Source organism: Lepeophtheirus salmonis, chromosome 2 (genome assembly GCF_016086655.4).
Source record: "Lepeophtheirus salmonis chromosome 2, UVic_Lsal_1.4, whole genome shotgun sequence".
In the NCBI taxonomy this organism is placed as follows: Eukaryota; Metazoa; Arthropoda; class Copepoda; order Siphonostomatoida; family Caligidae; genus Lepeophtheirus; species Lepeophtheirus salmonis.
Genome location: NC_052132.2, coordinates 20,790,382 through 20,817,654, shown reverse-complemented (window position 1 = coordinate 20,817,654; position 27,273 = coordinate 20,790,382). Strand labels below are relative to the sequence as shown.

The window sequence follows — 27,273 nt, the reverse complement described above, 5'->3', positions numbered from 1 at the left end:
CTATGAAATATTTATTACTCTTAACAAACTTTTGGTACTAAATATATACTCATTAACTTTGATGAGATTGAACGACTTAAAAGGGAATAAATTAATCAAATTCCCCAAACCTTGATGAAAAATTGCAAACTTTGCAAAAGATTCGAAGAAAATATTTTATTTCAACTATAAAAGTTTGCATTTATTCTGAAAGATGTTTCAGGATCTATTTCTAGTTTTTAAATCTATTTAAAAGCAATTTTATACAAATTGGGATGCAGAAAAATCCCAGTCTACTAACCAAGGTTTAAAAATTACACAAATCAAAAGATGAGCATAGTACACTGACAATATTATAAACTCATGAACGCATCAAATCTAAGGGGAAATTTTTATTTCTATTATAGGGAACAAAAGGTTGTTCCATTACCCTTTGATTCTTTCGCCACTGAGAATCAACACACCCATTCCAAAATGTGCTAAGGCTTATGCAGTAGGTAAAAAGCATTTAGAAGCACTATATTTACCCGAAAAATGCATTGGATCAATTGGGAACTCGACGAAAAATATAGCGGATTGGAAAAAAATTACTTCACAATTTCACTTCCAAAAGGGCTATTGCTTTTTAAACTGTCATCTCAAAAGTGTGGAAAACCTTTCCGTCATTCACATATTCACGGGCTGCCCCTTGATATATATCTTGAGATATTTTATGTCCTTGAACCTCAAAGGCTAGAAGACATTGACTCAAAACACATCAAATCGATAATTTTTGTTTGGATCAGGAGATTGAAAGAGTACGTCAGACAAAGTAAGAGCGTTTCATTTCATTGAGCTTTGCTGTGCTTAATAAAAAGGCTTATATCGCAAATATAATTACAGAGGAGGAACAAGTATTTATTACTGCAACTGCGAGGTATACCGCATTTAACATTAGGATCCCCAACATCGAAGGCAATGAATTTGACTCAGAGGTAAATATTGTGAGCTACTGACCTAACGCATCAATCCAGTTTCCATGAACTCTGAAGCACATTGTCAGTCTTCAAGGCAAACCGTGATCGTCAACCAAATGAAATATTTGTACATTTTTAGTTGTAGATCTTAGATAGGAGGTCAAATTTTAAGCTAAAAAATGCTTATTTTTGTTCAAGAAAAATCAAAGTGACAATTTGTGTGTCACCTCTTCCGTTAGAGTTTCTTTTAGTGATGGGACGATTACAAAAAAATCCCAATTCCGATGTGATTTTAGTAAAAAAATCACAATGTTTTAATATTTCAAATAATCAAGGGCGTCTATAGGATTATATTTTAGTGTTTTTTTAAACAAAAATATACAAGGATTTTTTTTTTTAATTAAAAAATTTAATTTTGAAATACATAGTTCACAGAAAATTTAATTTAAAAAAAAAAAGAAGTAAAACTTATCTAAATTTCATTCCCGTAAATTTTTTGAAAAAAAAAAAAATTAAATATCAAATTTTTTATTAATAACAAAAATTCCTTAATTTGGGGTGTAAGTTATTTAGTTAAATATTACTAATAAATAAGAATCAGAATCGCAAATTTAACATTAGTTTTCCGATGCCCATTCCAGAAAAGACACCGAATTCTCCGATTCAGATTCCGAATAATTGTCCCACTACTAGTTTCTTTATCCTGAGGAACCTTGTTATAAAGACTTAAGCAAATTTTAGATCTTTATCAACAACAATGGTGGATATTTTTATATTACATGGACAATCATTTGTATAAAAATTAGTTAATAAACAAAAATTGAATGACATTTTTATGTTTAATTGAACGAATTCATATTATATACATAAATATTAAATTATTAGTTATACATTCTGTCAAAAAAGTACTGGAAATTGTTAATTTAAATTACCCACGTTGAAAATTAATTTTATTTAAAAAATTAAATTTCAAATTTTCTATTAAAAAGAAATAATTCCTTGATTTTTTTGGGGGAGGATACAGCCCCTACGGTCCACCCCCTGTGTACAACCTGATTTGAGTCAATGATGGGTTTTGTATTCAAATTTATCGAATTAGTTAAGATACCCAAGGATATTATCTACAGTTTAGAACCTTTATTTGATCTTATAGACTTATATTCGCCCCGATGTAGCCCTATTCAAATAAAATATATCAATGTATTGTGATGCTCAATTTTGTCTACGTTAAGTGCAATTTGCGTTCATAGGACACATCATAATAATTTGTTGATAAAAGTTCACGGATAGAAAATGTAATCCAGTCTCATTTTTGAGAAAAATCATTCTAGCTTGATTTTGTGTTAACGGGTCACATATGTCATATATAGTATGAGACAATCAAGAACACATTCCTAGATTCAAACCACAATACCCAAAAACTGCGAGTCAAGACAAGAAGTGGGAATTACTCATAAATTATTTCTTTTGTATATTTGTATGGGGGTAGGTTTAAATATGCATTGCTTATCAAGCATGAGTATGTTCCTTTATCCTTACCCGAAGTTCGACCTCGACTCTCTGATACTGGAGAAGAATGTGCGCTAAGCCCTGAGCCTTGAACAGACTCCTCGTTTGATTTCCAATACACTGTTGATATCGTTGCAGTGCACTTCAACTTTAAATCGTTGTGTTTGAAATGTTTTTGATGAACCTGAAAGTAAGAAAGAAGAAGAAGAAGAATAGGGATGAATTCGGAAACAACATCAACTCCTAATAATCTTACCTTGAACATGAGTCCTAATTTTGAACTTCGAAGACTGTTATGGTGTTCCTCTTCGGGGTAGGATGTGAGATATTGCTTGTCCGCTTTTTCACCGTTAATATACCATGCGAGCTGCGCAGCTGGAAGAGAGTTTCGAGATGTGCAGCTGACGTTTACCCAATCTCCAATACGATAACGAGGTTGACCTCCCTCTATATCAGGCCCACTTTCGGGTAGATCTTTAAAAAATATATGTATATATTAGGGGATTCTACTTTCCCTTTAGTAAATTTTAGTGATGGGACGATTAATCGAAATCGGAGAATCGGGTGTTTTTCTGGAATCGGCATCGGGAAAATAATGTTTCCCTCCCCTTCCCCCCAAATTAAAGAATTTTTGGTTTTTACTATAAAATTTAATATCTGAAATTTTTTGCCAAAAATTTTATGTTAAACACTTAATTTTAAAATTAAAAAAAGAACTTTTTGAGAACAGTTAAGTATTTTGAAATTTTTTTCAAACAACTGTTAATTTTTTGTGAACAATTGTGGATTTTGGAAATTATATTGTATATGAAAGTGTACATTTTGTTAAAAAAATATATTTAATTCTTGGAATTTTGTCAAAAAATATTTAATTCTTAGATTTTTTTTCAAAAGGTATCCCAAAAAAAAAAAAAAATATTTATATATATTATCCTTTGGACACCAATAGCAAAATTGGTTTTTTTAAACTATTAGTTTACATATATAGAATCAGAATCGGGATTCAAATAGAAATCAGCACCAGGAATTTTTACTAAAATTGCATTGGAATCGGCATCAGTATTATTTTGGAATATTCCCATCACTAGTAAATTTATTACCAACGACATATAAAATTCCTGACGTTGAGGCTGTTTGAAACATGGGTGCATCTGCAGAGACCTCGCAACTATATTTACCAGATGCATCAAAATCTACATTGTCGAGTACGATTTCTTTCTCTGATGACAAGGATCTCTGAAAAGATAAATATAAAATATTAATATACAAACAAACTCAATTTGGAGAGTTAAAATTTTATCTTTATATTATTTGCTCTACTTATTAATTCAATTTCACATTTATTATTATTAGAAAGCAAAGTTTTATTAATAAATTTAAAAACTTTTATCTTCAAATTATCATCAGGAAAGTCTAAGATAAGATTAAATATCGTATTTTATTGACATAGTAATAAAAGGGTTATTTATGAGGATAATAATTTTATTTTGCAAAAAGTATAAATATGAAATAGGGAATCTTTAAACATATGTAGTTAATATCAATTGCGGATATTTTTGAAATTATATGTTTTGAAAATGTAATTTATTTTGTAAAAACAATCAAATTATTTATATAGTCCTATTGGAAATCTTTTAACCATTAGTATAGTCGTTAATCAAAATATTTTCAAACCTAATTTATAAAGCATTAATTCAGAACTGTTAAATTATACAAAAAATAATCGAATATCGTATATTTTCTTCAGAAATGCTATACATTTAGAATAATATTAATGGTTCAAATTATTCTAAAATAATAAAACAATATATGTGAATTAAGGAATAATTATAATATTTGAGAATGCTTAATTCAGAGGGATAAGTTAACTCCACGACCATCAATTCAAGAATTAGTAAAAAGAGGAAAGAGCACACGCTGCAACTGTTTTTCCTTTTATAATTGCTAAACTTAATTTTTTCATTACAAAAATTACTTTCTGACATATAATAAATCTTGACAATCAGTGAGAAGGCTGACTCTCCAGCCCTCTTCCAAACTCCGTAAATGCTTCAGTTACTATATAAATCGGATTGATTTGATCTCAACGAACAAATTGTTGACTTATAACGAGCTATTTACAATTAGAGAGCAAAGCTATATATACCAACTATTCACAGTGTTGTTAAGCTATATGTGAGTGTAACATAGTTATTTGTTAAAAAAAAATACCCACTTGGTGTATCTCCTAGCTTTTACAATTAAAATACTATCCAGTCTTCCCCAAGAAAATACTTTGAATAGCTGTTAGGTACTTTTTTTTAACTTTAAGTAACTTATACATTCATAATAAATCCTTTTGTTTCCAAATATGATCGATTATGAAAAAAATATTATTCGATCACGTAGGAAACGTTTTACTGGTTTAACTTCAAATGAATAGACTTTGTACAAGGTGTGCTTCATAATTGTCAGTTTTTCTGTTTTATCAAACATAACACAAGATCATTTTTATTCAATAAATATCATTTCAACTTGGATTATATTTTGATGTTATGTTTGACGATGAATTTGCGTCTGAATCGGGCGCGTCCATAAAATTTAAGACAGACTGGACATACATTTTTTGGGCCAATTTATACTTAGTTACTCGTAAAAACATAAAAAATAAATAATTTCAATACGACAAAATTTAATGATAGGATCATTTAATTGCTAGTACTTAAAATAGCTAATGTTGTAATTAAATAAGGCAATTTGATAAGTTATGTATAATGAATCAGGGAAACCATAAATCATATAACAAACCTTGGACCCTTTAAACGATTAAAAACAATGTGCATAATATTTTTAAATGATAAATACCATACTTAAAAATATAAAAAGTACATTATTTTAATCATAGCATCAAATTTGAAACGGTGGTACAAGAGGCCTAAAATAGCCAATTTTGACCCAAAATACCACTTTAATATACTAAAATGGCCAGTACAACCCCAAAAATAGTCTGAGGCCCTTCAAAAAGTTAATTTTGATATTGTTTCCAACAGAAAAAGGCTTTGTACGTAGGTAACAAAATATTAACCTGGAAATTAAACAGTCTAATATGTATTTGAGTCCTATAAGAACTAAGAAATACAATATTGTAAATTAAATATACAAAAAAATATATATTATTTAAGGATATCGAATTTAAGAAAATATAAAAATAATGTAATACATTTTTTTAAACCTAAGGCGGCTTAGGTACATCTATTCATGAAGAATAAAACGATGAAAAGACTGAATATACATACATAACCCTATGAATGCCATATCTATGTAAATTCAAGTTTATACACAAAATGGTTAAAATAAAATAAAGCCTATACGCTGAAATTAAGTAAGCTATATTTATAAACATACCTATATATTGTGAGCAGAATCTATCTTATATAACCAAATTGTACAAGTTGCAACCCAAAAATGAGTTTGTTAATTTCATATGAAGAAATTAGAGTAGTATTTGTGATGGCTATAATGTTATAGTTGAATATTCCTTAGATATCCCATATATTATTAATGGTGTAATTTTTGGACAATTCCGACGATAATTACAAGTTGATAAATGATAAAACATAATCAGTGATGAAAATCCAGTGTAGAATGGGTATGTTAAAAAAAAGAAACCCAAAATTCACATGACAATTTTAGGAATGTTTTCGAAGAGATAAGCTACAATCAGCAGTGACAAGGAAGGAGGAGGAGAAGGAAATAAACTCCGATATCGATCCCCCATTCTACTTTGAGTCACACAACTCCGCAACAAATCCTTACACTCAGTCTTTAATGAGCACACACAAATGTTTAATCAGGGTTTGAATATAATTGAGTCAATTTAGGAGAGGAAGTTCACTAGTTAGGAAGTTATTAGTAACGTCCAAGGAAAATATAATTCATTCTTCATATTGTCAATTCCAAAAATATTGGCCAGCTAAAGAATTCATTGGGCATAATCTAAGGTACGTTATAATGTTCTTATCCCTGAAGTAATGTTACTTGCAGGTCTATGTTTGTCGTAAATTTAAAGTCGGTATCAACCCAATTATCGGTTCATGAAAAATGTCTCAAATTTTAGGCGCCCTCTGCAAGTCATCATTTTTAGTAATAGTATACAGTAAAGTATGTCAATTTACTTGATTTGAATTAGTTTAGTAAAATCCAAACTATATTTTAATATTTTGTCGTTTTTTTTTCCTTTTCAAACTTTATTCCTTCTAGAGATTAAATACATTAAATATATAAATAAGCATTTCAGTTTAAAATTAGGTCTCTAGAAAAAAAGAGTTATCGCCATAATCACAATTTTGATAATTGAGACATATTAAGAAAACTATTTGAATAAAATATATTAAAGGTACCAAACTTTTTGAAATCATTTAAAAAATATGACTTCAAATGCAGTAAATGAATAAAATTGTGAAAATTAGTTTAAACAACTAAAAACTAATTGATAAAACTTGCTTTATGTTCGAGATTGAGACCATAATTATCTTTGTCTATTTACAAGGTAACTCGAGTAAGTCCCGAAAATTATCACAAATTATTGTGGCTTCTGCTTCTGTTTTAGAGTAATAATTTTTTATCAGGTGCCACGTTATTGGTGGTAAATGATTTAATGCTGCTTTTTTGACTGGGAAGATAAATTTTCCATAACTAAACAACGAACCACCGCAAATATCGTGAATTGTAATGATTTTTCTCGATAAATACTCAAATTCTAGTATTTGAAATTCTTTATTTTGAAAGAAACACTTTTTGTAACAATTCTGACGCACAATGTCAATGTCATTGTTCTTATTTTGGGCCAAAATTAGACTTATTCAAATGAAAAAAAATCATTGGCCTTCCCTTGACATGAGCTCAAAAGGTGTAGTCGAGGGGGTAGGTAACAGGGCTACAGGGGAGCCAAAATTGCAAAAAAAAAAATGTAGAGTTAAAAAGAACCAAAAGAGTCATTCAAAAGATTTTTGCAAAAGAGGGGATGGGTTTTTTTCATTGCTGATTTCAAAAGTGGCTTTTCCGCTCTCACAATCCTCTTTCCACCCACTTTTTGATAGCTATCTGGACAATCTGGTATGAATTAACTTCTCCAGGTACAGTTTGTCCTTTTTGACAGAGTCCTTCTTCCTCTCCAACGTTTCAGTCTCAAGCTCAATTGCTTGGAGTGCAGGAATGGAAATTCCTCGATCAAGTTCAAGTGTCATTTTCTCCACTTGAACTTGATCGACGAATCAACACACCTCAATTTTGTTTGTTTTGTAACTAATTGCGTATACTTTAATACATAGAACTATGAATTAATTGCAATCAACCTACCATGATTATTTCTGGAATTAGTAAGTAATCATATTTTAATGGGCCACCCTGTAGACAAAAGAGATTCACTGTCTGGATTTGATTTTGAAAAGTGGACAAGGGGCGTAGAGTAAATCAATTATTCTTTAACGATATATTTCTCACTTCTTCATCTCAAGAACAAACAAAGCAAAAAGTTGAAAGTTTTAGCCATCAAACTTTTAATTACGTTTGATTATTTTAAAAGGTTGGAAATATGGATGGTCCGGGTAGTACGTGCACCCGGAACATCAATGAAAAAAATACCTGCATATTACACATAAAACGTATTAAGTGTTTGTATTTTGTTTTTTTCATTAACCTATTCAATACACATAATTTATTTTCTATAGACCCCAAGCTCAAATATGTCAACTGTTTTTCTTTCATTGTTTTTCATGAGTATTTCAAAGATTAAAAATGCTGGTTTATTCCCAAAATAAACAAGGTTATTAATGAAGAACGACAAAATACTGAATAAACTTTTACCTCCATTGTCATTAAAATATAAGTTTTAATATTCAATGTGTTTCTGTCTTGGTTGTGGTGATAAATTCAAAATATTATGTTTTTGCTTAGGTCTTGAGATACAAATAATATATAAGTTATAAGTGAGTATAATTTGCCTACGTGATGAAACAAAGTCGATACTAAATTGGGAGTCTCAAATTCAAGTCAAATATTAATGGGGCAGTGGACTATATAGCTTCTATGAGACCGGTACCAATTATTTTATAGAGAAAAAACGATTACATATTACTTTGCCAAAAACTTTTTTTTCTTAAAATCACAGTAAAAATAATCACATATTTTCTACTTCGAGTTCTGGCCTCTCCATTCATAAGATTTCAACATTTACTATAATTTTAAATTTCTAAAAATTTATTATCTGAAGCACCGAGATGTTTTATTTTATAGATGATTCGTGTGGTAAACTAAATTATAGTCGTTTTAAAACAATTAATTATATTTTTAGGAAGCTAAGTTTATATGTATGTCCTTTAGTTAGTTTGTCTGTGGAAGACTCATTCTCAACAACCAGTGTGTGCTACTAAAGCTCATATTAAAAAAAATAAAATGAAGAATACATACAAAAAATATTGAATTATATTTTAGATGAGGCTTGGAAACGAGCACGTACAGCTAAAGCTCATCGACGATTAATAGCTAGTGATGAAAATCTGGTGTATTTTTTAGCTTCACCGGTTTTTTTTTTTTTTGGAATTGGGAAAAGGAAGAATGAATTTTCTTTTCCTCAGATGTTGTCATTATTATAAACTCCTGTTAGTGAACTTCCTTTCCTACTACATTCAATTATATTCAAAACCTAATTGAACATTTGCGTTTGCTCATAAAGATCTTAAAAATTTGTTGGGAGTCATTATTGTAAGTCCTTGTTTGACTCAGAGTTGAATTGAGGATTAACATCTGAGTCATTCTTGCCTATGTCCAAGTTTATTTCCTTTTCTCCCTCATTCTTTGTCACAGCGGATTGTAGCTGGTTTAATGAAACGTCATAAAGGCTAATTTTCTTTCCTCCAAAACATTCTTCAAATTGTAGGGTTACCATGTTGATTTTAATTTTTTAACTTGGCCAAAATACACACCATTTTCGAAACAATGCCGTGTACTCCCGCTATTGATTATATGATTCTCAAAGAAATAACGATAATATATAAGCTCAAAGTCATGTCACATTTGCAGTCAGGAAAAAAACAACAATGACACCACAATTAAAAAATAACCCTAAAGAAATATTCTGTACCAATATTTGTGTATTAATGAACAATTTGAGCATTTTTAAACCATGTATTTCGTTTATTTTTTGATTAAAATGTTGCTGTTTTTCAAGTTGTAATAAGGACACGTGATTGGTATATTTACAAAAATCTTGTATTTCATATTTTGTATCTTTCTGATGAATTATTGGATATTATTGAAACTAAAATCTTTAACTTTGACTTTTTAAGAAAAAAGGAAGATTTGATGAGCTCTTATGTAAATTAAAAATATATTCTGAGTTTGTTAATCTCATAATTCACCTAGAGGTTGCCTTGTTAGTAATAGAGTAACTCATGGCTAAAGAAGGGATACTTGTAAAGAAAACATGTAGTTTATAAATTGAAAATGAAAAACGGTTATTGCGTACGTTTTCTTTCTTATTTTTTTTTATCTAGTTAATATTTCGTGACGGTGTTAACATTTCTCTCTGTTGGAAGAAGCCCCCATCTTTGGAGTAAATTGTTTTAAAAACACATAATAAAATAAGAATACCCTATATATTTAAATATAATTATAATATTTTCCCTACACGAATGCTATTTTAATTGTAGAATTTCTCACTCTTTTTATTTTGTCAATTGTAATTCTTAGAAATTTATAGCAAAATCGTGTTTTTTGTAACTATTATTTGAAATAATAAAGAATAAGCATCAGGAATTTTTACTAGAATCACTTCCGAATGGGGATTTTTTTTTTAATATTCCCATTACTAGTTAAAACCCACGTACTATCATTTAAAGAACATAACATAATTGAATTAGTTTAGCTTACTGATCGATTTTCTGGAAAACAATTCTAGCATGACTTTATGTTTACGTCACATAAGAGAAAAAAAAATTTATACCAAAAAGTCATAAAATTTCCGAGGAAAAAAACAAAAATAATCTAAGGGACAATGGTATTATTTATATCCCAAAATTGGGTAAGGGAGGGTAAAAAAAAGGTACATTACTGCTTTTTTAAGAGCAAAGATTTTAATCATCGAGGGAGAGGGTTCAACTACAAATTCATCTACGCTCTTATTCCCTACATGAATGGAGGTGAAGTCATTAAATGATAAGGGTGTTCAGATTCAATGTCATTTTATGGCAGCTAGAGTATATAACATTAGAACAACAAGGGTGAGATGAAAGTCAAATATATGTAGATATATAATCGCACTATAATAAAGTCTATTTTATTGCTATAGATAAAAAATTCATTTATTTATATATATAAAACAAAATTGCAAGCATAAGATACTTCCTCTACATATAAGAAACACATAACGTTTTGATGATTTAAGGTTTATAGACATTCACTATCTCTTTATTTTCTCTCTCTCAAATAATTTTTTCCTCTTCATTCTTGCTTTATTTTCTACATTTCACTAGCCTTTCCAACAGGATTTGCATAATTGATGTGCAAACGAGTGAAAGAAAAAGAGATTGATGTTAAGCCATTAGAATCTTCACCAAAAGGCATAATGACGATTTTATCAAGTGTAGTGATGTTGTTTTGAGACCTATTATGATGGTTTTATTTTTTACACGGGAAATTCCGGGATAAGATAGTAAATAAAAAATATTGTGAAATACAAGGTGTGTTCAAAAAGTGACTTTGTTTTTTGTTATTTTTTAGCAAAAAATATTTATTTATGTTGCCCCTTCAAAGTAATCCCCCTAAGATACAAAACACTTGCGCTTAAGCTTTTTCGAATCCTCAAAGCACTTATCAGAAGCACTTTTCAGGGATGTCCGTAGGATTTTTTTGTTTTTTTGAGGGGGGCTTGGCTTTTCGAATTTTTGGAAAAAAAAAATCCTAGCTATTTACCAAAAAATAAAAAAAATAGGAAAAAAAGTTGAAAATTTAATTTTTTGGAAAAAATTTCAAAATCATCAGCTATTTACAAAAAAATTGTATTTTTGAAAAAAAATCCATAGCTATTAAAATTTTTTTTTAGTAAAAAGCAAAAAATCTTTAATAAGCAGAGGAGGCTACAGAAGAAGAAGAAAAAGTCACATGGGGTAAAATCGCATTAATAAGGTGGCTGAGGCATTATTGTGGTGTTCACTTTGGCCAAAAAATATCTCACAATCAAAGGGGCATTCTCGCAATGCTAAAGCCATGAATTGTTTTTTTCCATAATTTCGGACGTTTTCTTCGTATTCCTTATCGTAAGCCACGCATAACTTCAAGAATATACTATTTATAGACCAATTATTCACTGCTTCTACATTTTCATCTGTTGCAGACGTAATTGGGCATCCTTAGCGAGGCTCGTCATTGGCATCTTCCCGGCCATCTTGAGAAGAAGGTACTTTTTGTGAATAAATATATTTTTTTTTTACTCAGGACAGTTTTACCGTATAAAATTGTCAACACTTTAAGTGTTTTGGAGCACTTAATTTTATTTTTTACACAAAATTTGTTGCAAATTCTTTATCCATGTTTTTCAATAGTTAAAAATCGCCAAACACGCCAAATACTTTTAACCGTTACGCCTCTCATAAACAAATTAAACCTAATATAAAGCTGAAACAGTAAATATTTGTTCGTGGCGAGTGTAGTAACGTAATGAAAAACCAAGCATACCAAAGGTACGTTTCCCGCGAAATAGGAAAAGTTCCCCTTCTTTTTGAACAGACCTCGTATATTGTGATACATTTTATACATTAAAGGGGTGTCTCAAAAAATATTTTTCATTGTGATGTTTCCAAAATGATAGGCTAGCTCGGTTATGTAGCAGTGCTGCATATACTAAACTTGACACTTTATTGCAGACAAGTTGAGATCAATCAAGTTCATATAATGATGCATTGGACATTGTAACTGTTTTTAAAGCAATTTGTTTTGTTTTTTGTTGAACTTGATGTCATGAATCCTGGGAAGTTATTTATGAACATAGTGTTGGCCTTCTTCAGACAGGAAGAGATGACGTCACATTATGATTTTCACGTATGCCGTATGCAATTTTTCATTTATTTCGTAGAATTTACCTTGATAATTCAGTTAAAAGATTGAAATCGCAAAGGATGTGTTGTAGAGTGTTCGTTCTTTTTAAAGTTGACCAAATTCAAAATTATTATGGATCATGAGATGTGTTTAGGTGTTGGTAATGACCCCCTAATTTTTTTTTCTGTGCCATCAAAAACCGTTACCCTCCATCCGGTCAAAGTTCCATAATTTGTATCAATTAAATTTTTCTGTCTTTTCTCTTGATCATATGTTTTCCGGGATTAGTTTGTTTTTAATGTTGTTTATTTGTTTACTTCACATGAATGAACTGACTTTAAAAAAAATATTTGAATACTATGAAACGAAAACAAAAGGGCCAAAATCTTATACAGCTCTCAAATTTTAAAGTGTTCATGCAAAACGTACACTTTAACATTTGTGGCTATCAAAAGAAGTGTACCAGACATAGATGAATATTTATATTAATGTTTGAGCAGAGATCAATAGACATTTAAAAATTTCAAAAAATTTAATTGCTACCAATCACTCCAGATCGAAATTGAGTAAAAACTTTCAAAAGTCTGATTTCATGAACTAATTTATTGATTATTCAAAGATTTAAAAACTATGTATATTTATCACCATCTGTATCTTGTTCTTGAAAAAATTTAATTATATAAATAGCTGACTAAATAGAAAAACCATTATTATTTATTTATATTTGTATGCTGTCAATAGTTACTTCATGAGTTTTTACTTACAAAACCAACTAAATAATAAAGTCAAAAAAATTACTAACAAATTCAATAAAATTATAAAATATTTGTTTTCTTTTCTTATGCCTTAATTATAATAAGATTTTTTTCTTCTTTTTAATTTGACCCCATTTTGAAGTATTTGTGATTTTTTTGATTTTTTTATTACATACATCTAATAAAAATGTGTCTAGATTTTATTGTCCAAGCAATAAAAAACAATTTAATAAACAGTAAAATAAATAATTTATAACTTAATTTGTGCGTATATTATACGTATGAGAATATACCTATAATATAATTTTATCAAGTTTCAAGTTTGAAGGCAATTCAGAATTTCGTACACAATTTTGAATAAAAATATGTCAATGCATTAGTTAGAAGCAACTATTTTACAGTAATTTTTTGTAAGTTTTATATATATATATTATATAAAAGAAACACTTTTTTTTTTTGAAAATTTTGCTATTTTTATTATTTAAATACATAAAATGATTTATATACATAATGTTTTAATATAGAAGAATAAGTTTGCACAAAATAACTCGCTGAGGTTAGTTAGATACAATGATGAGAATCCAGTGTAGAATGGGCGTGTTAAAAAAAACCGAAAATCAACATGGTAACTCTGACAATTTGAAGAATGTTTAGGAGGACGAAAAGAATAATGCTAATGACGAAATCACTTAATTATAATCCTCGACTAAACAGTAGGTGTGAGTTCCTTAGTAATGAAGGGATTATTTCTCCATATGAGACAGGAACCCCGTGTTGAATAACTTCTATCTAACCCATAGAACCCGACGGATGTTCTCTGGACGGTATTTCAGATGTAATTATCTCGGTCCTCCGATCCTTGCATTAATTGGCTTGGAAGTCATTCCAAACAAAATGATAAGGCAAGCTTTTACTGTTAGTATCGGTCGTGAAGAGAAGGATCCCTCATCAATCACAAGGCAAAGGTTTGAACGGCTTTGTATAAGCGATGGCATGGAACCCATTCACCAAAATACGTCAAAAATGGCTGAGGTACAGACTGGGGACGTCCTATATTTTTACAAATAAGTAAAAATATCCTAAGGAGAGTATTTGTTACTTTTGCCAAAAAGAATTGGAGACCTCTTCTCATTTATTCTACCAATGTATAAAAATTACTCCGATCCTTAAGATGGTGGAGGAGGAAGTCTGCAGAAATTTTCATGTAACATTGAGTCCCTCGGATTGGCTCATTGTAACATCCAAACAGTATAAGGAAAGGTGGAAAATTGAATGGCTAATCTGCAAGGTATAATGTACGCTGTGAAGCATAAGAACCAGGAACTCCCTTCTTGGTTTGTGATTACGTCTCTGAAGCGATATTAATTCTCAATTCCCTCTCCATCGAAGTAAAATACTAAGAACTAATAAAATAGAGACACTTATTATGTTTTTTTTTTAAATGTTTACAAAATAAATGCCACGGAGTCCAGTTAAACAGTTCAATAATACCGTAATGGATTTAGGAAACAATGCGTGCACTCACACTGCTAATTAATCATGTCTCTATTTCTTTTTATTATTCAGTGTTCTTCAGTACTGGAGTGTGAATCATATTTTACACGCCCCAAAAAATCAAAGAGTAGTTAATTTTTTTCAACGATAACTTGTATGATGTATTTAAATTTCCCTCCACCAGGTTCTATGTAGTCAGTAGCAATAATTATTATATACTTTTGAACCAATTTGTGTGTTCTGTAAAATAAAGTTTTAAAAAAATGCTAATGACGTTTCATTAGATAAGCTACAATCAGCTGTAATAAGAAAGGAAGGAGAAAAGGATATAAAAGAGGCATTTGCTAGAACTAATCCATTTTCGATCCCCAATTCTACTCTGAGTCCAACAAAGACTTACAATTATAAGTCTGCAACAAATACTCAGGACAGAATGGAAATATGTAAGAGTGAATGGTTAAATGGACATGTAAATAATTTTAGTAATTATTAAAAAACCCTGCTGGCCATGTTAATTGTGCAGATATAAAGAACAATGGGGTTCCCTCTGTACAAAGGGATGATATGTACAAAAGAAAATTGTCAAGCTCCTTCTCAGACATGGACTAGACTCACCACCTTCTAATAAGGAGTGACTCCTTAATATCTTACCTTAGAAAAATATAATTCTAAATGAACAAAACAAGAATTATCGATAGATGCTAAATCATAATTGTATATTGATACAGTCAATGATACATATGATGAGGATTCAATTCAATATTTTATACAATTTCATATAAAATAGATTAAATTTATGTTTATTTAACCTGTATCAACAAATAAAATGCATTTAATTATTTTCAAAATTAGGAAAATGAATGCTTTAAAATTCATATAAAATCAGTCGAAGGTAATATGTTTTTGATAAATAAGAAATATATTTTTACCCGCTTTTTTTATGAAAATACTGTGAGTCTCCTTATAAATTAGTTACAATTTTAGTTGTATATTGTTGTGTTTAATATGCATACTTTATAACTACTAGAAACATCATCTGGTGAACACAAAAGCAAGTTATAATTATTTTTCTCAAAATTGAGTGTGTGTTACAAATTATTGTTAATTTATATCACCAAATTATTCTTATTAACCCTTTCAGTATGTCAAAAATGTTTTTCTTAGCAATTGACGATTATGCGTTCTACAACATTACGTAAAGAAAAATTGTAAAAAAATTATTCTTAACCTCTCAAAATTGCATAATAGAGATGAACAAATAATGACGGTTGGCCCGGTACTGATGAAGTCAAAAATTAAATTGGGATTTTGTCCTTTTCTAGATTTTTGTTCAAGATTTTATTTACGTTGAAGAACCCCAAATGTAATTTTTTGGAAGAGTGACAAATTAAACTTCGTATAAAATACAACAAATAATAAGAAATAAAATGTTCTTTACTATACCAGAATTAGTCAGGATTAGGAAATCGGCAAAATTTTGAAGACAATCAAATAAATTATGTAGACTAAAAGTTGAACTATTTTTGTATCTTTTTTATATCCAAAAATGAACATTTTTTGTAAAATTATGTGCAGGAATTTGTACAGTTTTTAATATTTTCAAATACTAAAATTGGTCCATCATTCCATGATCAATAATTCAAGAATTAATTCTTAAAATATTTTTATTTTAAGAAGTGACGTGCACAATATCAATCTCCTCAAAATTAGGATTTAGAGTTATTTAGTCTTGATCTTGAGTAAAATAATTTTGACCACAACACTATCCAGCTATTTGGATACTTACATCTACTCGAATCCCAGGTAAATGATGGAAGATAGTAACTTTTGGACTATCGGACGGAATGTAGCGATAAAATTCTTGATCATTGAAATACCACTTGACAGAGTATAAATTGTCATTTTCTAAATCGTAGTTGCATCGTAGTCGAGTTTGTTGACCACGTAGAGCATGTGGGGGAATAACAGAGTCTTCTAAAAGCCGCACTGCAACACAACCTGAGGTAAATAAAAAAAGAAATATATTTAGTAAATAATTTTGTGTAGTTATTATTCAATAACAATTTGAGAAAATTAATTTGTAGTACATATAAAATAAAAAAAATGAATTCAATTCTATAGAGAAATCATTTTGCCTTGAATAATAATAGGGGATTTATAGATATTATTCCTATGTTTTTCTTCGACCAAAATATATGTAAGTATATGAAGATTATATATAAAAATTCTTTCATATTTCTATAAAAATAAAGGTTTTTTAACGACCAAAATATATAAATGGTTCAAAATTGTATGGAGTTGATATGAAAAAAAAAAAAAAAAAAACTTTTATGAATGTAGAATAATTTATGGGAAAGAATTCATAAAATAAAATAATATTTATAAATTAAAACCACGTTAACCTTATTCTATTACTTTTTTCATTAAATCATTTTAAAAAGGAACTTACAATTTACACATATTTTATTCACCAACGTAGCAGTTTAATTAGCTAATGTGGTTCATATGATTTTAATTAAGTGTTGAAACTTGGACCAGGAACAAATTTTTCTCCCGGTCGGTCTTAGGTATTGATGGATTTTGGGTGTATAGCAGAACGGTTCTGATTACATTTAATTGAGAATAACCTTTTTAAAAAGTTGTTCAGAACCAAGATTTTAACATGAAATATCAAATATATTCGGATTTAACTCAAAACGGGTAATACACTGTCTTTTAACAGAGTTGTAAGTCTTAAACTCTGATAATACGCTAAAAAGAAGCGGTAATAGACACGATAATCCTGTGGCATTGAAGAATGTTTGTGAGGCCAGCAGCTTTGCTGTCATGACGTTTTATTAGATTACCTGGAAGTAGCTATAAGAGGAAGGAAATAAATACAAACCTCACTCCATATCGAGCAAATACATTGATAAAAATGACTCCAAGGTCAATCCTCAATTATATACTGAATACAACTAGAACTTACACTTCTAACTCCGTAATTAATCCTCAGTGGAACACCTTGTCTTTAGTGAGCCCACGCGCTCATGGTTACTTAAAACTTAAATGTTTTCTCTAGGAAATTAAAAAAATATTAAAATTCAAATTAGTGATGGGACGATTAATCAGTATCGGAGAATTGGATGCTTTTCGGGAATCGGCATTGGGAAAATTATATTAAATTTCCGATTGCAATCCTTCTATATTATTATTTAATATTGGTATTTAACTATTTATTACTTTTCTAAGTTATGTAAAAAAAAAAATTAAAATATATCCGTAAAGATATCAAAAACGACCATGTCAATTTATGACTTGAGCCTTTTAATTTTTTATCAAATATCCTTATAAAATAATTTAAGATAAAAATGCTCGAAATGGAGAAGAAACAAATTGAACACAAACTGAACGTGAGCAAAAGTGTTCTAAACACAAGCAGTTGGTGCAGCAATTGTTATTTTAGGAGAATAAGTTTTAAATTCAATGTTGTCATATAGGATCTTGGATATCTCGCCTTTGAAAAGTTTGCACTGAGATTACTCAACCTGGGGATATTCGCCTTGGGAAAAGCTTGTTGGGCAGAGGAGGTTGATCACTACAAAAAAAAAAAAAACCTAACTGAGTAAGGACATATTTTTTACAACTCTATAATCATAATCCAAATTATTGTTTCAGTGTATATTGACATACAAATACATATTATGGATCATCATTTTTGATATATCTACATAATTATTTTAGGAATGCAGTAAAGTTAAAAAGTATTCAGGAAACAAGGATTAATCGTCAATTAATTTGTATTTTATGTACATAATTGCCATTATTACACACTGATATCTTAATTGTATCTTTCCCTTTTCACACTAAAAGGGAGGAAAAGTACTTACTATTTTTTTGTGATAATATTGTGACTCATATGTAAACATTTATACTCATTTTCTACTCATTTTCCCCTACTAGATGGAGTAAAACTCGGACTCAACCCTTTCTCTGTTTAATGTACGCTTCTAAGCTTAGTTAATAGACGAATACTGAAGTTCCTTCTGGATTTTTAAGAATTTCAAGTAAAATGAATTAATATTAATCAATGAAACGTCTGCTTTAGTTGAAAAGTCTTCATTTATATATGAAAGCTTCAACCAAATTTCGATATAGAAAAGAAAGGAAAAAACAAATAAAAAATATTAAAAATAATAGGTTCCGTCTTATATTATCATCTCTTTTTATTTGTTTTTGAAGAGGTCAGATCTATGGTAAGCATAGATTGACCTGAACAAATATATCAATGTTAGAATACAATAGTGGATTTAGGATTATTTTTTTAAAGAAATGAAATTTTTGGTAAATTTATTTTCCAAAAAATTTAACAAATAAAGTAATTTTTTAAAAATTTTTGTGAACAACTATAGATTTCATAAATATTCTTCCACAAAATTTATTTTCTTTGTATATAGCTTCGGATATTTGAAATTTGTTTACAAAAATATAAATATTTGAAGTTTAAATTTTGTTAGAAAAAAAATCCAAGATGTAAGGCCCCCTCCCCTAATATAATTATGCGGGCGCCTGTGATGTATGACTCTACTTCAAAACTACATAGTAAGTTCGAAACCAATTTTACAAAAATAAAATGAAGTAAATAATAAGTTAGTTATTTTTTATCAGCAATAAACAGTTGATTTTACGGGAAAGTATATTTTTACTCATTCAAAACAATTCTTATCCTTTATTTATTTATGCATATATCGTCTTAAGAAACTAAAACTTTCTTTGATTCCTTTTTTAAGTATGTTTATTCTTCTTTCTTAAATAATAATAAACATAGGAATAAAACTTGAATAATCATCATTCAGAATCTTTCTCTACTTTTAATTCCTTTTATTTCTAGAAAGCTCCTTTTTTCCAAGAAATAACTCAATAATAAATACATACTTCTGTTTATCAATATTTAATTACCTACCTCTGCCTATTCAAAAAATACAATAGGTACAATTTTACAGAGGGGCTCAACCCTCATCCACCTCATTGAGTCAACATAAACACTAATCCAACTAATATTATATATACATAGATCTTGCATTCCTATTTTAGCTTTTTTTTATTTTCCCCCATTTTTTCTATATAAGTCATTCCACGGCAAAACCTTCAAAAATTTCTTAGATTCCGAAGTAAATATTATTTTATGATTATGTAGCTGACCTGTAGAGTTTACGAAAATGTAATATTCATCTTCTTCCTGCTCTGCATCATACTAACAATGGGCCTTAAAAATTGGGGGGGGGAATTACTGCTTGCTATTATTTGAGGGTTCATATATCTAAAATGTGGCATTTAACATGCGTGTAACGTATACTTTTGAAGTTAATATTCTTTAATTAAACTAAACACAAATTTTAATCATAATTGGATCAAAAATTGAGCAAATTTTCATTGCCTTTATGGAGAAAAAAATATTTAAATTTGCTTAGTTTAATTGTACATATCTCTAAGACTAATGAAATAATTGATTTCAAATTTTTAGTACTTAAATAGTAAAGTAATAGGTCGGCTGAAAAGTTAATAAACTAACATATTAACATATATTTATCTCCCAAAATTCGATTAATTTATTCAATTTAGTTACTTTCGAGGACTATACAACGATTTAGCGGTTATACAATTTTCTGACGCCATTTTTATAGTACGATTTCTCTTTTAACTCAAAATAGGCCTCAGTTTTGGCGATAAACCCCGTTAGGGATTTCTTCCATTAAATGCTCTAATAATTAAAATGTTTAATAATCGGTGGGCCCATATTTAAAATAACGTAATGGTGCTAAAGTACCGTTTCCATTACCAATCTAATATAGTAACTTTTTAAACGTGTACAGGGTCCAATAGTTTGATTTTATCAAGATCAATAACGAGAGTAAAGTGCTAAAGATCTTCAGCCTTTATTTAACAATATAATATATTCAACTGCTGTCAGCCGTCACCACGCCTCGATTTTGTACCTAAAGTCAGCACAGGCGTTTTAAATGTGTATGTACATCAATAGTGCAATATTTAGTACTGGGATACCTAACAACACTCGTACAAATTCAAGATATAATGTAAGAGTTTCATTTTGTACTCAGTCAATTTCAAAACATCCTTTTGACATATTCTTTTATTTAGAAAGATTAATATATTTTTTGAAATATTTTTTTTTTGTGTGAGTAGTCATAATTATTACTACAATATAACTCCACGAGTCTCTTTTTTTGCCTTTCTCATTTTTTATGTCATTGAAAGGGGGAAGGGGGGGGCACATTTTGCAATAATCACAATAATGGTACTTAATCTATGAATACTGTACATAAGAAAAGGAATCATTGATGTTTGCAAAAATGAAAATATAAATTTGTCAATTTTAAATAAGGAAAAAATATTATGGTTTAAATTTCATTTGAGCTTAACAAAATATGATAATTATATTTAAGTTTATTTTTACACTGTAGGGGAAAACAGGATTATTTGGCACGAAATTCATATTTTCACATATTACTCAGGTTGTAGATATAATATAGAGATTCAAGTTTTTTCGTTGCAAAGTTCAAAATAATATGCAAATTTTGGCACCGATCTCAGAAAACAGTTAATGGTAATATCTATTTGAATATTGGACCAGTGATTCCCAAACTTTTCATGAAAGTGAAGTCCTATTGTTGTTGTATTTCAACATTTTGTAGCATATACTAGCGTACATGAAGAATCCTCAGATATCCAAAGACACCGTCTACGACGTCTACAACGACTGGAAGGAGGGGGGCATAAAAGAAAAAATGCTTGCAATTTCCAACATGACCAGTAAAGCACTCCCATATTCAACGAATGCCAGAAACGTTCCTTGAAATAATATCCGGGGACTCTGATTAAGGTTCATGGCAAAATGTGCCAAATAAGTCTTGCAACAGCCTCTAGGGCCTTAAACACTGTCCTGAGGATGAAGTCATACCCCCTCTACAAAAGACATATCTACACCTTTTCCACCATATAAAATATGATCCGCCAAATTTTATATTTATTATTTGTGTCATCACTAGCGATGCTCTTGATGATGAACAGAGGACCATAAGAGTTCTGAGGTGCCTCGGGTGGAAAAAATATGAATTTCGTTAGCTATGAATAAACAAAGTGTATTTGTCAACGAATTACAAGACGAAGACGTCACAAAAATATATTTCCTTTTCTTGAGAAAATAAAAACGCGATAAATTGTGATAAACGGTGGGCGAAATATGATGAAACAAGATAAAAATAACACCAGTTGGAAAGCAATGGTTTAGACGTAAGTACATAATTTATCCCTATCTTAGAAAAATTTAAGATCTTATAACTTAGTTTTTACCTGGTCCTCTTAAACTACATCCCTTTTACCTACTCAATATCTGAGACAGCAAACATTTTCCACTTTTTGAGATTTTCCAGCATGATATATTCACTGCTTTTATATATTATAGGCTTGAACTTTTGCTGAAGCATTCCTTTCTTACCATCGATGAAGTTTCTTACATTTCTTTCAGTTCCAACTAAGATCATGAATAAGTATCACTAGTCAATTTCGAAAATAACTCAAAAAAAAAAAAAAAATAGTAATTTTGATTTTGGTCATTTTTTTAAACAAACAAATATATTAAGTTAACTAAAAAGTTTCTAACGTTTTTCGTAGATGTCTTTAGTGAGCTATATATCTCCATTAATGCATTGCATAAAGAGTAAAGTATGCACTTAAGAAAAGTTCATTTGGAGTTTTGTGTTTGGTAAAGCCAGATGTGTGTTACAAGGTTCCTAAATGGACGTAAAAAAAGGAAAAATTTGATACATTTTTCAGTATCACTACAACCAAGTGGAAAGGCGGAGCAGGTGGGCAAAAAAAAATTGTGCTGTTTATGAACCCAATAGAGTATTGAATGCCACAGCAAAAGCGGTGGTTCCAACAATACCGTTCTGGTAATATGGACTTCGAAAATGTTGATAAAATAATGGATATCGTCGAATTTGGGCATGCCGTGAGCACTTATTCCATTGTCCAGGAAGTAAAATTATCGAGAAACCCTTTTGGAACCATCAAAATTGAATAATCATAACTATGTTGATTTTATTGTAAAAATAAAGCGAAAGAACGCTTTGAACTTTTTACTTCACCTATTATTATTGTCTTCTTTTTCTCATCTATAGCTGAAAACATCATGTTTCTTGAGAAAGAAACGCAGAATTACTTTCTGCAGAGATTCTTGATAGATAACAGAAATGGACAAACTATTACATTGCTTTTAACGATTTTGGAGGACTGAGTAGCACAATATCTGTCAAATAAATATATTCATGGCTAGTCTCCGCTCACCTACATATATAGATAAATACGTTCTATCAAAGTGCTTGAATAAAAAGTCGCAGAAGAACACAAACGGAAAAACAACCCAAAAATACAAAACCAAATCAATCAATCAATCTAATGTGAGTGTCTCATATAACATACGCAACAATTTCTCTTTGTTTCATTTTAGTGTGTAGCATATTGAATTTGCAGAAAATATAATGTAATATTATATATGAAATACGAGACGGGCATTTTTCTATATGTATATCTCACTTTATGTATATACATAGTAGATGCTTATGCTCCTAAATCAATTCCCAAAAGATCTAATAACGTATTATAATATGTATACTGTACATATTAAAAATATTAGGGGTGTATACGTCCCAAACAAAATTAACGTCCGGTCCGGTCTTAAAATTTTAATGAGAGTTCAGAATAGGACTCAAAAGTCATCCCACGGGACAACCTTTGATCAATGACATCATAATAGATATGGACCAGTGACGTGATCATATATATCGACCAGTGACGTGATCATAGATATCGACCAATGACGTCATAATATATATATCTACTAAAGATATCATCATAAATCAATCTTCTATTTTTTTAATAAGACTGATTTCAATATAGTTAGGCCTAGATTAAAAATAATTGCAAAATATTCACGTGTTATAAATATAATTAAAGTTTTACAAAAAATCTAGTAAACAGAGATACTTTATATGAAATTAGTAATAATGTTATTATTATTTACTTCCTGAGTAATAAACTTCCTCACCTAAATAGATTCAATTATATTCAAACCCTTATTAAACATTTGTATATGCTCATAAAAGACTGAGAGTAAGGATTTGTGGTGAAGTTGTGTGACTCAAAGTAGAATTGGGGATCGAGATCGGAGTTTATTTCCTTCTCCCCCTCCTTCCTTGTCACAGCTGATTGTAGTTGATCTCCTCCAAAACATTCCTAAAATTGTCATGTGAATTTTGGGTTTCTTTTTTTTAACATACCCATTCTACACTGGATTTTCATCACTGATTATGTTTTATCATTTATCAACTTGTAATTATCGTCGGAATTGTCCAAAAATTACACCATTAATAATATATGGGATATCTAAGGAATATTCAACTATAACACTATAGCCATCACAAGTACTACTCTAAATTCTTTAAATGAAATTAACAAACTCATTTTTGGGTTGCAACTTGTACAACTTGTTTATACAAGATACATCCTGCCCACAATATATAGCTGTGTTTTTTAAATATAGCTTACTTAATTGAATTAATTTCAGCGTATGGGTTTTATTTTATTTTATCCTTTCTGTGTATAAACTTGAATTTACATAGATATGGCATTCATGGGTTTATGTATATATATTCAGTCTCTTCATCGTTTTATTCTTCATGAATATATGTACCTAAGCCGTCTTATGTTTACAAAAAAGTGTATTTCATTAAAAATATTTTCTTGAATCGATAAACTCAAAATATGTATATTTTTTTGTATATTTAATTTACATTTATTGTATTTCTTAGTTCTTATAGGATACAAAAACTATGAGACTGTCTCGTTTTCGAGTTAATATTTTTTCCCACCACAAAAATACCTTTTCTGATGGGTACAATCGAAAAAGAAAAATAGGAGGCCTCTCAAGGCATTCTGTTGTAGAAAAATTGTATTTTTGATATCAAATTTGTCCTTTTTAGGCCTCTTGCACCACCGTTCCAAAAATGATGATATGAGTAAAAAATTGTTCATTTCATATTTTTTAATATTCCATTTATCAGTTAAAAATATTATGCACCTTGTTTTTAATCATTTTAGAGTTCTAAAATGATGTGCTTAATGATTTGCAGCTCCCTAATTTTATCAAATATAACATATCAAAATACTTTATTTAATTAAAAAATTAGCCATTATAATTATTAGCCATTAATTGATGCTATCATTAAATTTTGGTTTATTAAAATTATTTATTTCTTATCTATCTATTGATCCCCTAAAAAATTATGTCTCGTCCCTCCTAAATTTTTATGGACGCGTAAGAGAAAAGTCTTTGATAAATGAAGTCAACGTAAATCAATCTTTTTTAATATCAATAAGACAAACTTAGGCCTAAACCAAGAATAATGTAAAAATATTCACGTGTTTTAAAGATAATTAAATTTTAATAAAACTAACTCAAATGGTAAAATGAGATAGTTGACTATAATATTATTGAAAATTATGACTTGAAGAGGGCGTTTTAAAATTTGGGACATTTTGTGAGGACTGATTGATTTTATGTCTCATATTAAGGACAGATAATCCCTATAAATAGTATTAGGGTGGTTCATTTTTTAACTTTTTTTTTCTTAATTTTGATTATGACTTAAGCGAAAAAGTTATCGTGTTGTAAGAAAATACCCAATGTCGAATTTAAGTTTTCTACAAATACAATGTTGATCGCACATCTCGATCAAAGTTTGAAAAAAAATGTTAGGACGTCGATGAATTCTTGATTACTTTTTTGTGTTTCAAAATTATTAATATCGGTGTAATCTTTTTTAATAATTAATAAAGTATAGTCTATCTGTACGAATTTCAAAATCTATGAAAAACATTCATAGGGTTCACCGCAAGGTTAATGCCCAGTGCGTGGTAATAGAGGTATTCATGATAGACGTATAGCACATAACTTTTTAGTACATTTTCCGAAATAAAATATCAAAATTAGTGGGAAAAGGCGTTCAGTAGCCAACTTTGGGTAAAGGCAGGTTATAGGCGATTATAAAAATTGTACACACCTTGGCATCTGTGATACTTTAAAGACGTCTATGGGATATGGCATCTGTAAATATTTTGTTAATTATACAATTGTATCCACTCTTGGTTAAAAATCCCCCCCCCATTTTCATTTCTCTAAATTAATTACCCAAAGACAACAATATCATTTCAAATTATCATTAAATATTTTTATTTTTTTGATTTAGTCGTCTCTTAATTTAGACTGAATGACTATTTATCTTATGTCCATTTTTAACAAAATTGTCTTATGTTATTTCCTCTTTTTGTTCCATAGGATGTTAGAAAAGTAACTTTTATACAGACTATAAAAGTATGTATCAAAATGTTTTTATGGGAAACAAACTTTGAAACTTTGAACGAGATGTGTGACCTAAAGTTGAAATTATAAACTATAACATTTTGAATAGGTTATTTTTTTAACCATATAACCGCGCTACTCGTAATTGAAACCCCCCTAATATACGAATATATAAGTTTTTCATCTCGTCTACAAACAAAAAAGAGGGAAAGAACAAATAAAAATAGGAGAAAAAAATATAACCAATTGACAGAAGTATTTTTCAAATATCATATCATATTATTTATAAGTTATAAGAAATTCCTTCATAACAAAATATTGATATCCTTATCTATAATTTTTAACCTTTCAATACTTTCTATAAATGTTGTTATTTTGTTTTCCTATATAAGTAGGTATTTTATGAAAGATGAAGTATTAATGGAAAAGTGATCAGAGGCGTAGAATTTGTTTGGTGAGAATATAATTTTTTTTGCAAAATAGGAGTAAAATTTTTCATTCAAAAATTATTCAGCAGAGAAAAAAATTTAAAATTTAAATCTTTTATTCCCAAAAATTTAATTTTTAGTTTTGAAATATTTTTCGAAAAAATTAAGTATCTGAAATTTTCTCCCCTACAATTTTACTCTAAAAAAATATAAATTTGAATTTTTTTTCCAAAAAGAAATAGTTATTTTTGAATAGCTGTGAATTTTTGAAATTTTTTTGAATTTTTTTTTTTTTTTAAATTAATTATTTAATTTTTCTCGAAGAACTTTCATTTTTTGAATTTTTTAGCAAAAAATTTAATTTATCTGTTATTTTTTTTTTTTTTTTCAAAAATATGCAATTCCAAGCTCTCCACAGGATTATAATTGGGGGGGGGAGGGCAATTATAATCATGCGGACGCACCTAGTGAGGTTAGTTCTACATAAACAAGTCCAAATTCTCAGTAGGATGGGAATTATCCTTATTTTTTTGTTCTGGAGCTTTCATTTTGTCGCAATTTTTTAGAGCTTTTATATTAATTAGTCTTTTAATTGAATTTCGAGCTTGATTAGAGCTCTTTTTTCCTCTCTCTGTTATCATTTTTGAGGATTAAAATATACA

General features: G+C 29.1%; 1 protein-coding gene across 2 annotated transcripts in view; it reads right to left on the bottom strand.

Moving 5' to 3' along the window:
• LOC121113866 (uncharacterized) overlaps positions 1 to 27,273 on the bottom strand; it is a 261,784-nt gene that overhangs the window by 6,162 nt on the left and 228,349 nt on the right. For both annotated transcript variants that reach the window (XM_071886682.1, XM_071886683.1), the window contains exons 2-5: positions 16,551 to 16,762; positions 3,545 to 3,680; positions 2,701 to 2,918; positions 2,475 to 2,628 (exon numbers count right to left, since the gene is read on the bottom strand). In XM_071886682.1, coding sequence (XP_071742783.1) covers positions 2,475 to 2,628; positions 2,701 to 2,918; positions 3,545 to 3,680; positions 16,551 to 16,762 — 720 coding nt within the window. The remainder of the gene's footprint in view (positions 1 to 2,474; positions 2,629 to 2,700; positions 2,919 to 3,544; positions 3,681 to 16,550; positions 16,763 to 27,273) is intronic.